The following is a 16,496-nucleotide window of genomic DNA, read 5'->3' on the forward strand; positions in this document are numbered from 1 at the left end:
CGCAAAGGGTGGAAATATCTGACAGGTCTCTAGGTGATTAACAATTCAAAAACATTTCAGCTTTTTCTTAAAACATTCAGGTCCCCTAATGAACATGTAAACAGGTTGTTCTTGTCACACTTAAAAAAAATGGTTCCCCTTATTTGTATTGATAGTTTATGCTCAGAATAGAGATCCATACTTTACACATTTGGATATCTGTGTGTATGTGTGTTTGCTACATCATGTATGACAAAACATTAATGCAAACTGTTCTGCCCTACACACAGAAACATGAAATCACAACTGTTCATTATGTATACTATCAGTGTGTTGTTGGTGCTTTGTGTCCTTATTCATATGATGGTTAGTGTGCACAGTATTGATGCAAAAACACATTTTTGAAAAGATTTAGTGTTTCTCCCCTCATTTCTTATCATCTCTCTACTATCATTATTCAATAATGATAGTTATTAGACAATTACCTACAAGTAAAGATACCCTAGCTGCCTGGGAATATCAATAGTAAAAACAATTAATCAAATTGTGTTTAAATTAGTTGACTAAAATACATAAAGGTAGATTTATAGTCTTATTATGTATGTTCTTCTGCATTTTGACTGCAACAATAAACAAGGTAATAATAATATAACATAGTTTCATGTACTGTACTACAAGCTAATAAAACATTGACCAAACCAAAGTCAGTTTTTGTAATAAAATGTAATGAAATTATTTACTTCATGACAAACAAATATGTACAATCCAAATCAAACATTTTTAATATAACATAGATATTCAGTCATGATAAGTTAGTCGTGGTAATGTGTCCATAACTCTTGAGAAAACGACATAATGCTGTCTTTGTAACATTAGAAGAGGAAAAATAGGGCAACTGCAACGACTGGAGAAAATTTAAATGTTTTTGGACAATGTTGCAAAATGTGTTATATGTGTTATATTTCTGCATTAATAGAGCAGTGAGGAAAGGAATAACAGGTAAGACAGGCTGTAATAAGCAAAGTCAATATGAGCCAGATTTGGCTTGTAATGTTAAAGTCACAATCAGCGACTGCATGCATGTTGTAAACTTTCCACATGCACAACAGCTGGATAACATTTGAGAAACAAGGTGAATAAGTCATCATTAGTCACAGATAGAACAGATGCTGGTGTTTCATCAACTTCTGTTGGACATGGAGGCAGTCAAAGACTTTACTACAAAGGTGCATGTTTGCTTTTGATAAAAGTAGCATTGCGCTCCAGTGTTACAACCCTCCTTCCAGATGTCTGGTTCAGCTCACTCATATCCACACCCGAATCTAAACTGGTCTCTCGACTCTCAACTGGCCTTCGTCTCCTCTGCTGCTCTGACACACTGTAATGGATCTCAGCTGCGGGTTTACCCTCCAATGAGACAAACCAGGCCCGAGGAGGCTGAGGTGAGGGGATTTTAGAAAGTTCTGCCAAGGCATGCATAGAGTGTCTGTTCCCCCTTATTTTATTTAGTGTTCCTGGGACGGACGCAGACTCTGGGAGACCATATTGACTTCTGGATGTGTTGGAGGTTGATGCCCGACAGTCCTCTAAAACTCCAAGCTGGTCTTCAGTTTCTACTGCCTGGTTCTGGGTGGCAGAAGGACTTTTGGGCACAGTCTGGGTGAAGTTGTTTTTACCCTGCGGCTCTGTGGCAGCACTGTTTGAAACCCCTGCTCGAGGCAGAGTGGCTGACTTGCTCCACTGTGGCTGCTCTAGTTGCTCTTCCAAATGAAAGAATGCTGGGGCATGAAGAATGGCGACAGGTTGATTGTAAAAAAACAAATTCTCTGCCAGAGATGCTGGAACTCTCATTTGCTCTGTAGTAAAATCATTAGGATCAGTGTTGAGGTCCAGCTCGGCACACTCAAGCGCAATGGCCACAGCACTGGGATTGGCAATTACATTTCCATCATATATGGAAACAGCGGCATTGTGTTGGTTATCCCCTCGTTCTATAAATGATCGATTCAGTCCATCCTGTGAATGAAAGGTGTCGCCTGAAGATACATCAAAGACTTCGTTGTCACATGTGGAGGTGGTTTGGTCTTTTGTTGTCACCGGAAGGATCATCTTCGCCTTACTTTTACTTGGGGTACTTCTGTGATGGACAAGACAGAAGATTTGCCTCAGTCAGTGAATAGCAGTATGACAGATGATTCATTTGTCTGAAAGCTCATCCTGCACAGACTACATGATTAAAGAGTGAAAATAATTAACACATTCATTTCACCAAGTAATGCATTTGCCTTTGTAATCATTGATGCTTTATACAATTTTTAACTACTTGATTAATAAAGCAGTATTTAAAAGGATACTACACTGAAAATTGTCCAATTATCATGCTTGGAAAGTGGCTCTGGAAAGTTTGTAGCTTGCTCAGAGGGCAGTTTTAGATTGATTCATTACACACAAAAAACACTCAAATCACTGAATATACTACTTCTAGTGAAGCTTGAGATCTGTTATATATGATAGGCAGATCAACAGCTCGTTCAGATCTACCATAAAGGCTCTTAATCAAAAAGGGACCCTCCACGATGGGACATTAAAAACAATCTTCTTTTTCTTCATTTTTTGTTTCTTTTTTTGTTGTTGGTCAGGCTCTACAGAAATAGACACACTCTCTTGACGATAATTATTCATGCTGTCATGTGAAGAAAATCAAGTCTCATGATCAACTGTCTCATTTCTCAGTTTGATGGCTGGGCAAGTGATGATAGGTCAGCAGGTCCGATGCGCTGTGGTTAGTTTGAATCAACTGGTGTGCAGGAAAAATGACCACTTAGCAGAAAATGGACAGTGCCGGCTGTAATCAAAAGCCCAGTGGAGAAGCCAAAAGAACTAATATTATACTAATATTACCATTGTCTTGAACCATGCAATGGATGAAATTATTTAATCCATTGTATCCTTGTCTTGTGATTTGTGATTGAAATGGCAGTATCAGCACTTGGTTTATTGTGTACAGGCTGACCTGCTCCCAGCTCAGCTCAAAATAATTAAGGTGAATTTTAATGGCCAGGATGGGTAATATCGGATGGACGTGATTTGTGAGACGAGATGGTGTGGGGGGGGGGGTCCATGAGTGGCTGGAGGTCCCTGGGGATATTAATCCAGCCTTGATCAACAGTGAAGAGCAGCATTATGATGCAGGACAATGCCACAAATGTTTAAGAGCCGCCTTTCAAATTTACAAGGCATGAGTATTTGGATACTTTTTTCAGTGGAAGATTTTTACTGGAATATCCTTTTAAGTAATTAACAAATAATACTAAATAGGAACTACAATCTTCAGTTACATATTAATATAAATGTTAAAGACATTTTAATTTGATATTCTGAGATATAGGTTGAAACAAAACCAGAGAGTGTATCTTTAGCTGTTATTCTGAGTGTTATTTTGAGCAGCCATATCAACATCCCCCCAACTTTTTAGACTTACGTCTGAGATTAAAGTCTCATTACCTGCAATAAGTCAATAATACAACCATAAGACTGATGACAATAAAAAGCACTCCTCCAATGAACACCATCAGGAAAGATGAGTGGCGTGAGATGAAGTCAATGAGGATGCCAAGTCCAAAGAAACCTAAAGAAGAAAATGTTAGAGAATTAAAGCAAAACATGGATGCTTTCAAAATTTCAAGTCAATTTTGTATTTAAAAAAGAATAATTAACACATGATGATGGTTTTTTTCACTCAATATAAGCCAAGAACTGTACACATCAAATCTAACAGATTGTTTTTTATTGTCACTTCATTTTTTTTTCTATTGGTCTTGTGCAATTGATTTTTTAACCTTCAACGTGAACATAACAAAATCAATGTCTCTCACTTATGAAACTGCAATTGTAAAATGTTTTATTGATTAATGTAACATAGATATTTGAATGTATTGTATTTATCTTATCTTGAGCACTTGCCTCTGGTGGACGGCAAAGGTGCTGCAATCCAGTAACCAAGGTGAGGAGCTGTAAACGTCCATCTGAGCTTTCCATCAACCAACAACACCGTCCCTAGTCCTTTTCTCATCCATCCACCTAGATTTAACAAACAACAAAACAAACAAACAATTGCTGTGCTTATCGCCTCCCAAAGTCAGTCAAGGTTAATGAGAAGGTTTCTAAACCCTATAAAATGCTTTATGAGATTTTTAAAAAGTCAGTTACCCTCATCTATCTCCCTTTGTTTGTTTTGACAGTTTTCTGAACCCAAAATGACCAAAAACCCACTGTTGAACGTATGAATCAGCTCAACTCAACTGTGACCTATTTAGACTTAAAATTGAATTATACACCATTATAAGCAGATGCTGAAACCTGTTCTTCTTGAAGCATTGTAGCCCTGCAATAAATCCTAACTATATGACATGTATCACGTTGTTTGTTGAGACTATGTCAGATAAGAGTTAATTAATTCCCAGTTTACAGGAGGGGACAGTTGCTTGCTCATTTCTTATCATGCTGCTAGAATATTGTCTCAATCTACTTAATAAAGTATGACACAGGAACCAAAGTTGGGGAGTTCCTGAGAGCATAGTCATAGGAGGTCACTGGCTTGTCTTTGTAGTCATTAAACTACCAAGAGAGAATTAAAGGTTGCATCATGAACCAAACAAGGTTGTCAGCTTCCTTATCAGGGCTGAACAGAAGAGGCCCTATAATACAGCCTTCCCTCAGAGGCAGTTAAATGAGAAGATCATGACACTAATAAGACATCGCCCTAAACTCTACATTTAGGTCAAAATCTGCCCTGCAGAGCCAAGACATGCCTCTCTCTCTCTCTCCATATATATTTTTTTAATTTAACATTTACTATAATAATATGACTTGATGTTCATGGCTGAAATGAGCCACTTGGGTATGAATGCTGAACAGGCGGTCTCCTTTAATTAAATGAGTGAGGATTATTATAAATCAGAGAGTGTCAGATTATTTTCATCTGACATGGCTGACTTTTAAAATACAAATAGTCATTGACCCTCCTGTGATAAGGGTCAATGACTATTTGCATTTTAAGCCTTTACATCATGTGCAATGATCATTCACAGCCTTTCTGATTCATATTGTGACCTTTTTTTAGATGTCACACCATAGGCAATAAGCTAGTTTGTAAATGGGTTTACAGCTATGTCATAATCATTCACTTTTTTTTTCAAATTGAAAGTTTCAGCGAGAAGCCATACAATCATTATTACTTTCTGTCCTTACTCCCTGGCTGCTAAAAGACGTGGTGTTTTAGTGTATGTATGAACACGATTTCCACTCACCAGTAGTGCTGTTATATAACCATGCGGGAACAATGTTTAAAGTCTGAAGTCCACAGTTGTCAGGAAGAGTGAGGCTGATCTGTATGGGTCCAGTGACATTTAACTCTACGTCTCGGTAGAAGAGTTGCACACTGACAGCCGCCACTGGACTCAACTCCACACTGACGTACCCTTGAAAAACAGGAGATTAATGCATCAGAGAAGCCTAATAATGTGTGCCCTGGGCAAATTCAAAATAAACACAGTTTTACCTTTTCATGAATTAAATTTTCATATATAAACACCCCAGCCATACAGTATGATAACCTCTGGTGAAACTGAAATTGTAGTTTGCAAGACAATGTTGAGTTATATTTGGAAAGTCTGGTCAAATGTGCTTACATCAGTTATTATAGCAACTATGTGTGTACTGTATGTGGTACTGCAGCAAAACGTTTTAGGCACCTTAGGTTTAGATTCTTATACATAATGCAATACAATTAGGGAAGCATCAGATCGGTCCCACATTTATTCTGCTGCAGTAAAATGACACCAAACATACAGAACTATCTTCATTGACAAAAAGAACAAGAGGTCCTGCAATAGATGGTAAAGCCCCCACACAGCCCTGATTTGAACATATGGAGCCAGTGTAGAATTATATACAGACAGAAGCAAAATGCAAAAACAACCAGCCCATCAAATGCCCTAAAAAATTGTGAACAGGTATACTGAGGAGAACTGTTGCTGTTTTAAAGGCGAAGCTTTACACACCGAATACAGAAAGCACCACAACAAGGAAAAAGATAGGTTTGGTGTTTGAGAGATAGGAAGTATAAAAAGAGGCCAAAGGATAACTAGGAACTAGACACCAATATGGCGCCCTCTGCTTCTCCTCAGCCAGCTCCAGTTTGCTGTCTTCCAACTCCTCTCTGGCCTCTAGAAGAGATTCAGAGGCTGGAAGGAGCCTAATTCAACATAATTATGAATAGACACAACAGAGACTCATCTGTTCTGCATATTTCCGCTAATGGTATATTTATTTTGTTGTCTATAGTTACATGCCCATTGCCGTCTTTACACCACATTGCCAAATTAGCTTGGCTGTTATCTCCTTATTGTAATATATATGAAGTAAGACTAAAAGAGTTCAACACAAATGACTAAATAAACCTCATTACTTGATGTATAACTGAGTAAATGCTGTAGTTGAAATCTGCTTTCAGTTTGCCATTTGTTGTAGGCATGCATAGTTTGGAGGGCGTGGGCTAAGGAAACAAGATGGGAGGAATGAGAGAGGAGTAGCAGTTTAAGCTTAGATTGTTTGCTTTTCTTCTAGTAGTCGGAAACATTGGTTAGTTAATTTAAAGTGACAGAATACTTTGCTCTCTATATGCAGAATCTACATGATCTTATTTTACTCATAGAAACTAAGAACTAGAATGTGTAATGAAACTGCTTCCAAATTTCAGACAGACTGTAGAAGAATGTATATTGTGCAATACCCATTTTGTGGAAGTACTACTCCCTGTTTTCATGATATAATATGTGCTATGACCTAAGGTGACTAATTGACTTGAAGACAGCTGCCAGTATAAACACACCTGATTTACTGCTCATGATGCCCACAGTGTTGAGAAAGCCATCCTCCTCTGACGGGAGCGTGGGTATGGTCAGGTAAGCCTTAAAAGAGGAGATATCACTGCTGTCTGTCAGATTCAGCAGGCTCTTGGGGAACTTGACAACTGGCTGGAATGGAGCATCTACTAACAAAGCAAAACATGATAAATAAGTCAAAATATGCAGTATAATGGTAAAATAAACATATTTAATCTATAGTCTTTTTTCTAAATAAATGCATGTGCCTCATACAGTTGATTAGAGACAAAAAACAAGAAAGAAAGCAAGAAAGAAATAGTTGTTAACATAACAAAAAAAGTACAATACCAGATGTTTTTCCAGTGATGAGGAGAGAATCTTCAAACAGCCAGATGTTCCCTTGATTCAGACCAAGTAGTGTCACAGTAACTGATGAAAATACTACAGCAATGATAAAACAGGCAGGAGAAACATGCAAAATTAGCTTGAAGTGTTTCATTAAAAAATGTCACTATTATTCCACTAGATGGCAGTGTGACTACATGTTTTGTCAGATCTGGTATTTTACCCACAACTGAGACAAGAAGTAGGATAATTCACTGGAAGGAGCTTATCTAAACTTCCACCACAATGATGTCTCAAGATTTAAGATTCAGTACATTATAATCAGTTTGAGTTTATAAGTGGCAGATGAGCTACAGAGTCAGAAGAAGACACATACTTCAGATGTGGGGTTTTAAGTGATGCCACATAGTTTTGTTTGGGTGTTGTCACCTTTGACACAAAACCATGTGAAATACAGTAAGGGGGGACTCAAATTTGGCCTTGCAGGGCAATCTAGAAAAAAAACACTTCAGTATATGAAGCACAACATTGTCAATGAATGTACCCTGTCTGTGCAGATGTATTATCTTACTTCCTAACTCATTTTCTTTGTATTTATCTATTTTAAGTCTCTCCTCTTTTCTATTTCAAATTATTAAGCACAGCTGAAGTTTGTCAATGCAGCATACGATATAAATAGGGTCCCTATTACTATTCTTATTTCTGTGAATGTGTGGAAATACTGACAGCATGTGGCTCAAAGAAAATTGTAGTTATAAAAATAATCTCAGTGGTTAAAATAATGTCAGTGGTTGAGTTAAACCTCCCAGGACAGAAGCACAGAGCAGCATTTTCTGACCTGACAAAAAGGGTTCAGATGAAGTCTAGCGCTCTTGCCACTCAATTTAAAAAAAAAAAAACAAAACTTTTCAAGACTTGAATGATGCAACCATTTTTAAGTGGTGAATCATGTTCAAATCAATAAATATATATGATACTAAAATTGCTTTTGAGCAATAACAAGCCTACGAACAGTCTATACTCGCTGACCTTTCCATAACCATAGGAATCAATGAAGAATAAATAATGACACTGCCTGTGTTGTCTTTATTAATTTGATAAAGGTAATTAACTGTGGTCGACTGGTGATTCAGCTAAACAATGTCTATATCCAGCACATACTATTTACACATTAAATGGCCCTCTTACTTGGCATTCTGCTGATTTTACAAGGCAGCAGTGTGTGAATGTAGCCGTTCTTGCTGGCTGCAAGTGTGACAGGCAGACCAGTTTGGTAAGGTACATGAAGCAAGACACCACCATCCTCCCCAGTAAGAGCTGTGTTGGTCCTGGTATAGTTGATGTAGACCTCCACCACTGCCTGGCTCAGGTACTGACGACTCAGCATGTCAATGACCTGGACCTTCAGTTTAAAGGCAGAACCTGGGGAAAAATGCAAAGCAAATGATTCACCAATCTGATCCATCGGAGCCAATTGGGTAGCCATATTTGACTGATCCACCTTCAAAATGATATTTTCTGGACTTTGTATCAGTGAGTCAACAGCACGCATAAACAATATATGTGTAGAAAAACTCAATAAAGGAGACCAGTTTGGAAAATGAAGACTGATTACATCTGTCTGTTACATCTAATTAATGACAAACCTTCAGCAAGTGGGGTAAATAACATTAAAAAAAACACTGCAGTGGAGCTGCCTTATCATGGTTTTGGTTTATGAAAAAAACAAGAAAAACAGCAAGGCTTTCATCAGTATTCGTTATCAGCTAATATCCAGAGAAAACAATCATATCAGCCATTTCTAATTAAGTTGATGAAATGGAGATTTAGAGCTGATTTTGTGTGTGTTTATCCATCTAATTTACAAGGAATGGTCAAGACAAACAATCAATATTATGCTAATGACACTACAACACAATACACATTTTCAAAAAAATATACCTCTCTGACACACTCTCAACAAAAAGTAATATTATAAGTGCCACAAAATGAATGTTTGTTGCTGGCTGGATTACATTATAAAGTTTCTTAAGGCGTTTCTGTTATTTGGCCAGTCTGTTTATGCAATACAGCCAAGCACTTTAATGCTTTAACAGGATGGAGGTGGCTGCAGATCCAATTAACCCAGGCAGGGACCCATTAACAACACAACAGGGAAACTAATTTACAGAATCTCTCAAGGATATCAATCAGTTAATCCCAGCAGATTTTTAAAAAAAGGTGGCCATAAATACAAATGGTAAAGCTGAGCAATTAGTACAGCAAAGCATGCATTCAGGACAACATTATGCTACATCAGCATGCAGATAGCTAAGTACAGTAACCATGTGATTCTCTTGAGGGGGACTTACTCATTACATGTTTTCTACCAGAGAATCTAATTTAAGACCTAATGATGATGTGAAACCCTATCCACAATCCCAATTAGCCACTATCACACTGTGCACCAATGCTAAATAGTAAGTACATGACAACAAGAGTTGTAGAGGTATAGAATTGCATAACAATGAACATCATTACTTGCCTATATGAATAAGTGGCGGTCAAGCACATTCCACCAAGAATCAATACTTAACACAACAATTCATTAAAGCTGCATTAATTAACATTTTTATAGAAACAATTATTTGAATGACTGTGTTTGATTTGGAAAGGTGTCAGTAGTGATTACCTCAGTGGAAATTATAACCCAACACAGCAGTTCTGCCCAACTCTACAGCATGCCTTAGCCTTTTTTAGCCAATTATTTTGTTTTTTAGGCTGCAACTTCAATGTTTGTTTTAGGGCATGAATCAGTAAATTTGCTCAGTTGAACGTTCACTCCACTCATTGGTCAGATGTGTCTTCCTTGCAACCTAGCAACCTTCTCTGTTGCACTAGTCCAAGTGCTACCAACTTCTGATTTCACTCAGCTGCATCTCATTATGCAAATGTAACCTGGCTGTAAGAAGACTTTAACTCAAACTCATAGAGTACACCTCGACGTGGGGTCAAATCATGTTGCCACCACAAAAGAACCTCTGCAGGGTTTGTGTAGGACAGGGCTGGGACCACCTCATCAAAAGGGTTTCAGTTCTATTAATCCACACCTGTGTGCAATTACTATGTTCAGATCTAACCATATAAATCACACCAAGGAGGAAAACAAACCAGAGTCTGATTCAATGAGACTAAAAAGCACATCCTAAGTCTCACCGGTCAAATCAAGACTCTTTCTAGCTGTAGCAGGAAGCTGGCTTAAGTAAACAAGCTTGGATAATGTGACTGCAGTCATTCAACTTTTATACGGTGATAATATATTAATGTTGTTTGGTTACAGCTCATTTTGGTCCAAAATGGACTAAACTAATTTAATTTAGCTTTTAATGGTGAGATTTTCAAATTGTAGTTCAAACCTCCAGCATCAACTGGATAAATATTTGTCAATGTCTTGCTATGAACAGCCAATGATGAATGTTGCTTTAGGTCACAATGGAATACTTAAGACAGAAATAAATCAAATGCATGACTCCACAGACCAGTTAGAAACCTGTGAGCACAAGTGTCCCATAATAAAGTGTAATAAAGCCACTGAACAATGTTTCAAATATGCCCCAAGTGTACTATGTACTACTGCAAAACTCAGCTAGAATTGGGCAGCTGAAAGTATCTTCCTTTACCTATTGATCTGCTATAAATACTCTCAATTTTAGTGCGCTATTCCTGTACAGACTGGGCCGGAAAGTGAGTTTTGCAAGCCATGAATCTCAGCAGCTGGCTTATTAACCCTCCATTTTTGCAGTATATCATAGTAATTTAGTGCCATGAGGTCATAAAAAAGGTCTGTCTTGCATTTTTTATAAGTAACTAAATGCTTGCAATCTCACCAGTGATTATGTCATTTTTCCCAAATGGGGACTGACAGAAGCAGTGGTTGAATTTGCAAGTGTGATCTCTCAAAATCCTGCTGCTAAAAGATCTGCCAAAGCTTTACTGAAAACTCATAAAGCCATGCCTCACGGAACCAGGTTCATACAACATTTCAGCAATTGCCAAAGCCAGATCATCCCATATCAGTTCCCCTAACAATTCCATTGATCAGAGGGAGACGCATGCCTGGAGCTCCCAGGAATGCCTTTTAGCCATAATGTGAAACAAACATCTTTGGCAGTAGCAGCAGCCTTGTTCAACCCACTGGGATACATACACCAGTGCAAGTGGACAAGTGGATGCTTGTTTGGAGGAGGAAGCCTGTTAATGTGTGTTCTGCCATAGTGGCCAATACAACAGAAGGGGGTCACTATATCTGAAGTGGAGGTGTTTCATGCCAGATTACTATAATCTCCCCCATTTGGCGAACTGAAGGATGCTACAAAGAGGTTTATGAAGTGGATTGAAATGGGCCATCTGAGGCCACTGAGGCAGATGAGAAATAGATCCCATGGTGTGTGTGATGTGGCTTGAATACTGTTATTATCACAAACACTAACAGAAAGAATGAATTTTCATCATTGGAGTGTCATCCTAAAGCTTTCTATATAGTGCACTTCTGTCTCTTTAAAATATATTTTTTATTCATAACACAAGCAAGATATTTATCCTGATCAAACAAATTTGCCCTAGAAATGAAGAGAGTAATTTTTTATAATGGCACCATATTATTATTGAAAACACCACATCTGTGGCTGAATGGATTTAAATTTGCTTGTGCTGACCCATCAGGCATCTGTAGCTTTTCATCATCATCATCATTTCACCAAATACCACAATGTTGCTTTATGTTTATTAAACCATGTTAGCTGGAGGACAGCAGATAACACAGTCTGACATGGCAAACAAGATGGAACACAAACATGGTGATCGGTCAGTTTCTGCAAGACCACCGAGCAGCATTAACAGATGGTCCAACAGCGACTTATCTCTCGTAACCCCACCCACCCACTCACCCTTCTTAAAAGAGCCGTGGGCATGCTTTTTGTATGTATGTGTGTGTGTGTTGGATCTAGGCCATACATTCCACCAATGGAGGAAAGCACACATGCAGCCTTTGATATGTGGGCCAAATCTGTCTCAAGCGTAGGTCAGCAATATCATATTGAACTGAGATTCATAACAAAAGATGCAAACAACCACCAGCTGTGCTGTCAAAAAACTACAATCCTCCCCAGGGCCATATGATTAAATCTTTAAATCTATTGGCTCTAACATGCTGAAGGGGAAACAATGAAGATATTAATATCCGAATAAGAGAAGTGACCATCTTATTCAAGAAATGAGTTGACTCTATGCATTTCTGTTTCTATGTTTTTCTCTTTTTATGTGGTAGAATTGGAAAGTGGGCAGTCATTCCCCTTGAGAGTTCACGCTGCACTGAAAGGACAGGAAGGCTGAGACACAGAGGAGGTTTGGCAGGACACAGCACACGCGAGCTCGGAGGGAATGGGGGCGGTGGGGGGATGGGGGGGACTGCACGACACCACGCTTGGGTACATTTCCAAGTGTTTGAGTCGACAGCGCAGACTGGAGGATCATGTGAAGACAAAATGGTAATGTACTCCTACAGCAGCATGAATTAGTCATGAATCAGTTGATAAGTGAACAGGGTCACAAACTCCCCCTTTCAGCTGCTCTCCACTGCTCTGCTGTAAACAAGCAGACTGATATGAAAACTGCCTGTGTCTCTGTGAAAGTTAGACAGACACACAAGGCAAGAGAGCATAGTTATACTCAGAAAATTAAATCAACCAGCTGGACACTTAATTGATATTAAAAAAAAGGAATGTGCTGTAATTTGAGTGATGATTTTGGATGAGATTATAATGCAGAGTGAGTGATATTAAAGGCCTTCTGAGCAGCCACATGGATAATTAACGCTGGCATATTTTTCTTCTTCACAATCACTTTAAAATCTTTATATATTGTCATAATATTATAAATAATAAACATACACAATGACAAGTAGCTGCCTTGTTGGTTGTGATGCAGTAAACAGGGACAGATGGAGACAGGGTTACTCATGAGGCGACAGCAGCAAGCTCTCTCATCACTTATTACTCATGATCAGTAGATTTGTGTGCAAATCCTAATACAGATGGTCTGGCTTGACTGAATTAGGGCATCTTAGTCTAAAAGCTGTTAGAAAAACCCTACAATATGATGGCAGAAATTAAAAGAAGTGTCAAAAAATACTGATATTAATCTTTATTATCCAGCTTCGACGTCAATATTAGACTTTAACAAAGCTTAATAATAGCCTACTGACATTTTTATGTTTTAGATTTTTAGGCATCAAACATAATAACGTGGCTGACATGAAGTGCTGCTGAAGTTCTGCGATACAGTGTTGAAGTCTATACAAACCTGGCAGAGGTTGGAGGATTTGCTGTTGGTGCTGAAAAGGCTCTTGTTTCATGTGATCCCGGTTTGGAAAGTTCCCGTCATCGACATGCAGAGAGTGTTCAGTCGGAGTGAACTCTCCTCCAGTCGCTTTGGCATTCTTGCATAAAATCAGTGCAGATAGCAGACAGATCAACAGGCGCATGACTTCACAGGAGATGCTGATCGGTGACCGGAGTGTCACTTTGAAAACCGAATCACAGTTTCAATTTTACCATCTACAAGTTGAACTCGGTCATGGAAGCGCACTCCATCCCCATCGTAAATGCTGTCAGAGCACTCTTCAAACTGCGCAGCAAACTCCTCCCCTTTAAGCTACTCCAGGGGGCCTACAGACGCTTCGTCCCACAGACGCTTCGTCCAACCGTTCATCCATCTACAGCAGTAGCTCTTAGTTTTGTATACGGAAATATCTATCTATCTATCTATTTATCTATCTATCTATCTATCTATCTATCTATCTCTAAGTAGCCTATTACTGTAAACGTAGCTGTTAGCTTTGTGTATGGCAGTATATATTTATTTACTATTTCGATCTATCAATCTTTATGTAGTAATAGTAGCAATAATGATAACAACAACAACAATAATAATAATAATAATAATAATAATAATATCGATATTAATATTAATAATAATGATAATAACAACATAATAATCATCAACAACAACAACAACAACAACAACAATAATAATAAGTATTATAATTTCATGAAAATACATTTCTGGGTGTGATACTAGACCACAAAGTCTGCTTGAAACCTTAGTAGTATCCATAAATGTGTATATGGCAGTACAGCAGCACCAATACTCTTGGTATAAGTAGACTACTCAGTATGCATTAACCATAAATAACATGAATATTTCAAAACAGGATTTTAAATTCTAAAAATATTTTAAAAGGAAATTAATCATGTAAAAATGTGACAAATTTTCCTGTTATCAGTTCATTCTATTATAGCAGGGCTGACATAGTTTCTCATTGGATGGTCCTGCAAAACTTGAGTGAAATCACTTGCATCAATCTCGTTCCACCACTAGATGGCGATAATGCAATACCAGTTGACCAAAAGAAACACAAAACTTTCAGTTAGCCATCATTAATCACGTTATTTTCTTAACAACGGTGTTAATAATACCCAATGTTTAACCTCAAAGTTGATTCTCAAGGAGTATGACTTGTATATTACACTTATATGATGTGCAGTGGCAGTAATAATGAAGAGAGTAGGTAGTAGAGTAGCCGCAGCATTGGGAGCCAAAGTAGTAAAGTAGTATAGAAGTAGAATAGTAGTAGAAGCAGTGGCAGTAGAAGCATGATTGTATATTATATTAATTTGGTCAGTAACAGTAGTACTGGTTTTGCAACTATGTTGGTCTCTTTATTGCATTATTTATTTGATGTCAAAGATTAGTTGGGCATTTCAAATATGCTCATTAAACATGAATTATGTTTCTTTTTTTTAATCCTCTCTTTTTACATGTTTTAATCAGCGACTCTCAGAATTCACCCACCCACAGTCTTCATGTTTGCATGCGAGTAAAGAGCTACCACCAACTGAGCTTTGAGGGAAACAACACTTCCTCAGTCAGCCCTCTTTTTTTCTATTTGTTGGTTTGCAGTGTATAAATCCGGTGGGATTATGAATGGGCACATAAACAATGTTGTCTCTACAGATACCCTTTATACTGAAAGCTAGAATGTCCTTCGCACCTGCTACCTCTAAAATAAGTTATCGGTTTTTCTCCATATGGCTTTATTTAGTTTTTAATATAGCTTCCAACATTTACAAGATGCTCAAAAATAAACCTTCACCTTCTTCTGCACCCTGCTCAATACCATTAGAAAGATAAATACACCCTGCTGAAAGTAAATCTCCCATAAATACTCAGTTGGGTTTTTGAGGGCCATAGCATTCACATCATCATCACACTCATCAAACCAACCAGTGAAGTATCTGCAGTAATTTATTTATTTATTGTTATTCATTCAGGAATTCCTTTTAATTTATCACCCGCACACATATTGCTTACACTGCATCAACTCTAAGTGTAAAAATGTATCATGCACACACATCACCTGTAGGATAACCTGGTGGATGACCCCAAAATCCCTGGTGGCTCAAAGAGCGTTGACTTCATTCCTCTCTGCAACCACACTGCAAATTCAGCTGAGCCCTTTGGTTTGACACCATGGAAAGCTGAATAACTCATTAGATGTGTGAGCAACATGTGTGGAGAATTCCTGCATTGGAGTGAGCCATGTGTGTAGTTGATGCCCTCTACTGACAAAACCCAGACATACATTTTATTAGAGATAGTGATATGTCTGATTGACTTGTTTGTTATTCAATATTTCTTCTCTATCCTCTAAAAGATTGCTTCCTGTGTTGTCTCTTTGCCAACTAATAACCTAACCAACACATTATCTACTGCACTTTCCTTTTTATTAAGCTGTAAGTTTATTATACCTTTCAGGTTGGTTTCTTCATGGTGATGTCCACCTGAGGAGCTTTTCTGTTGCCAAAACACGAGTGAATCTTTCCTCGGCTGACTTCTTTAACATCATAGCTCTTCTGTGAGAGGGCTCTCAGAGAGGCATTGAGCTGACACATCCATCCTCCCAGCACTATTCCCCACTGACAAAGTATAAATCAGAATCCAAACACACAAGCGGGATGATGGATGACAGCCGGAGTCTCCAGGATCAATTTGCCACAAATTAGATACAGTAATGGTTAATTTCTCCACATAAATAGTTGCATCTACAGGGACTATTTTGGAAATCTGCTCTTTTTCACGGTGGAAATCTTTGCCTGCTCTCTGCTCACCCATGGCTGCTGTCTTCTATCAATCTTATCATAGCACAGATAGACTTTTGTCAGTCCTAGTTTATAAAAAAATGTTAAA

At 38.1% G+C, this 16,496-nt stretch overlaps 1 protein-coding gene across 1 annotated transcript; it reads right to left on the reverse strand.

Annotated features, from left to right (window-relative positions):
• Positions 1-1,046: 1,046 nt before the first annotated feature.
• On the reverse strand, positions 1,047-13,731 carry LOC128368320 (protein FAM171B-like). Its single transcript, XM_053329110.1, has 8 exons — positions 13,551-13,731; positions 8,400-8,633; positions 7,215-7,307; positions 6,872-7,030; positions 5,289-5,459; positions 3,943-4,059; positions 3,484-3,607; positions 1,047-2,116 (listed from the first exon to the last, which is right to left on the reverse strand). Exons 1-8 carry the CDS (start codon positions 13,729-13,731, stop codon positions 1,198-1,200), a joined length of 1,998 nt encoding a protein of 665 aa, XP_053185085.1. The 3' UTR covers positions 1,047-1,197.
• Positions 13,732-16,496: the final 2,765 nt, after the last annotated feature.

The sequence above is a fragment of the Scomber japonicus genome, chromosome 11 (assembly GCF_027409825.1).
Source record: "Scomber japonicus isolate fScoJap1 chromosome 11, fScoJap1.pri, whole genome shotgun sequence".
NCBI classification, from domain to species: domain Eukaryota; kingdom Metazoa; phylum Chordata; class Actinopteri; order Scombriformes; family Scombridae; genus Scomber; species Scomber japonicus.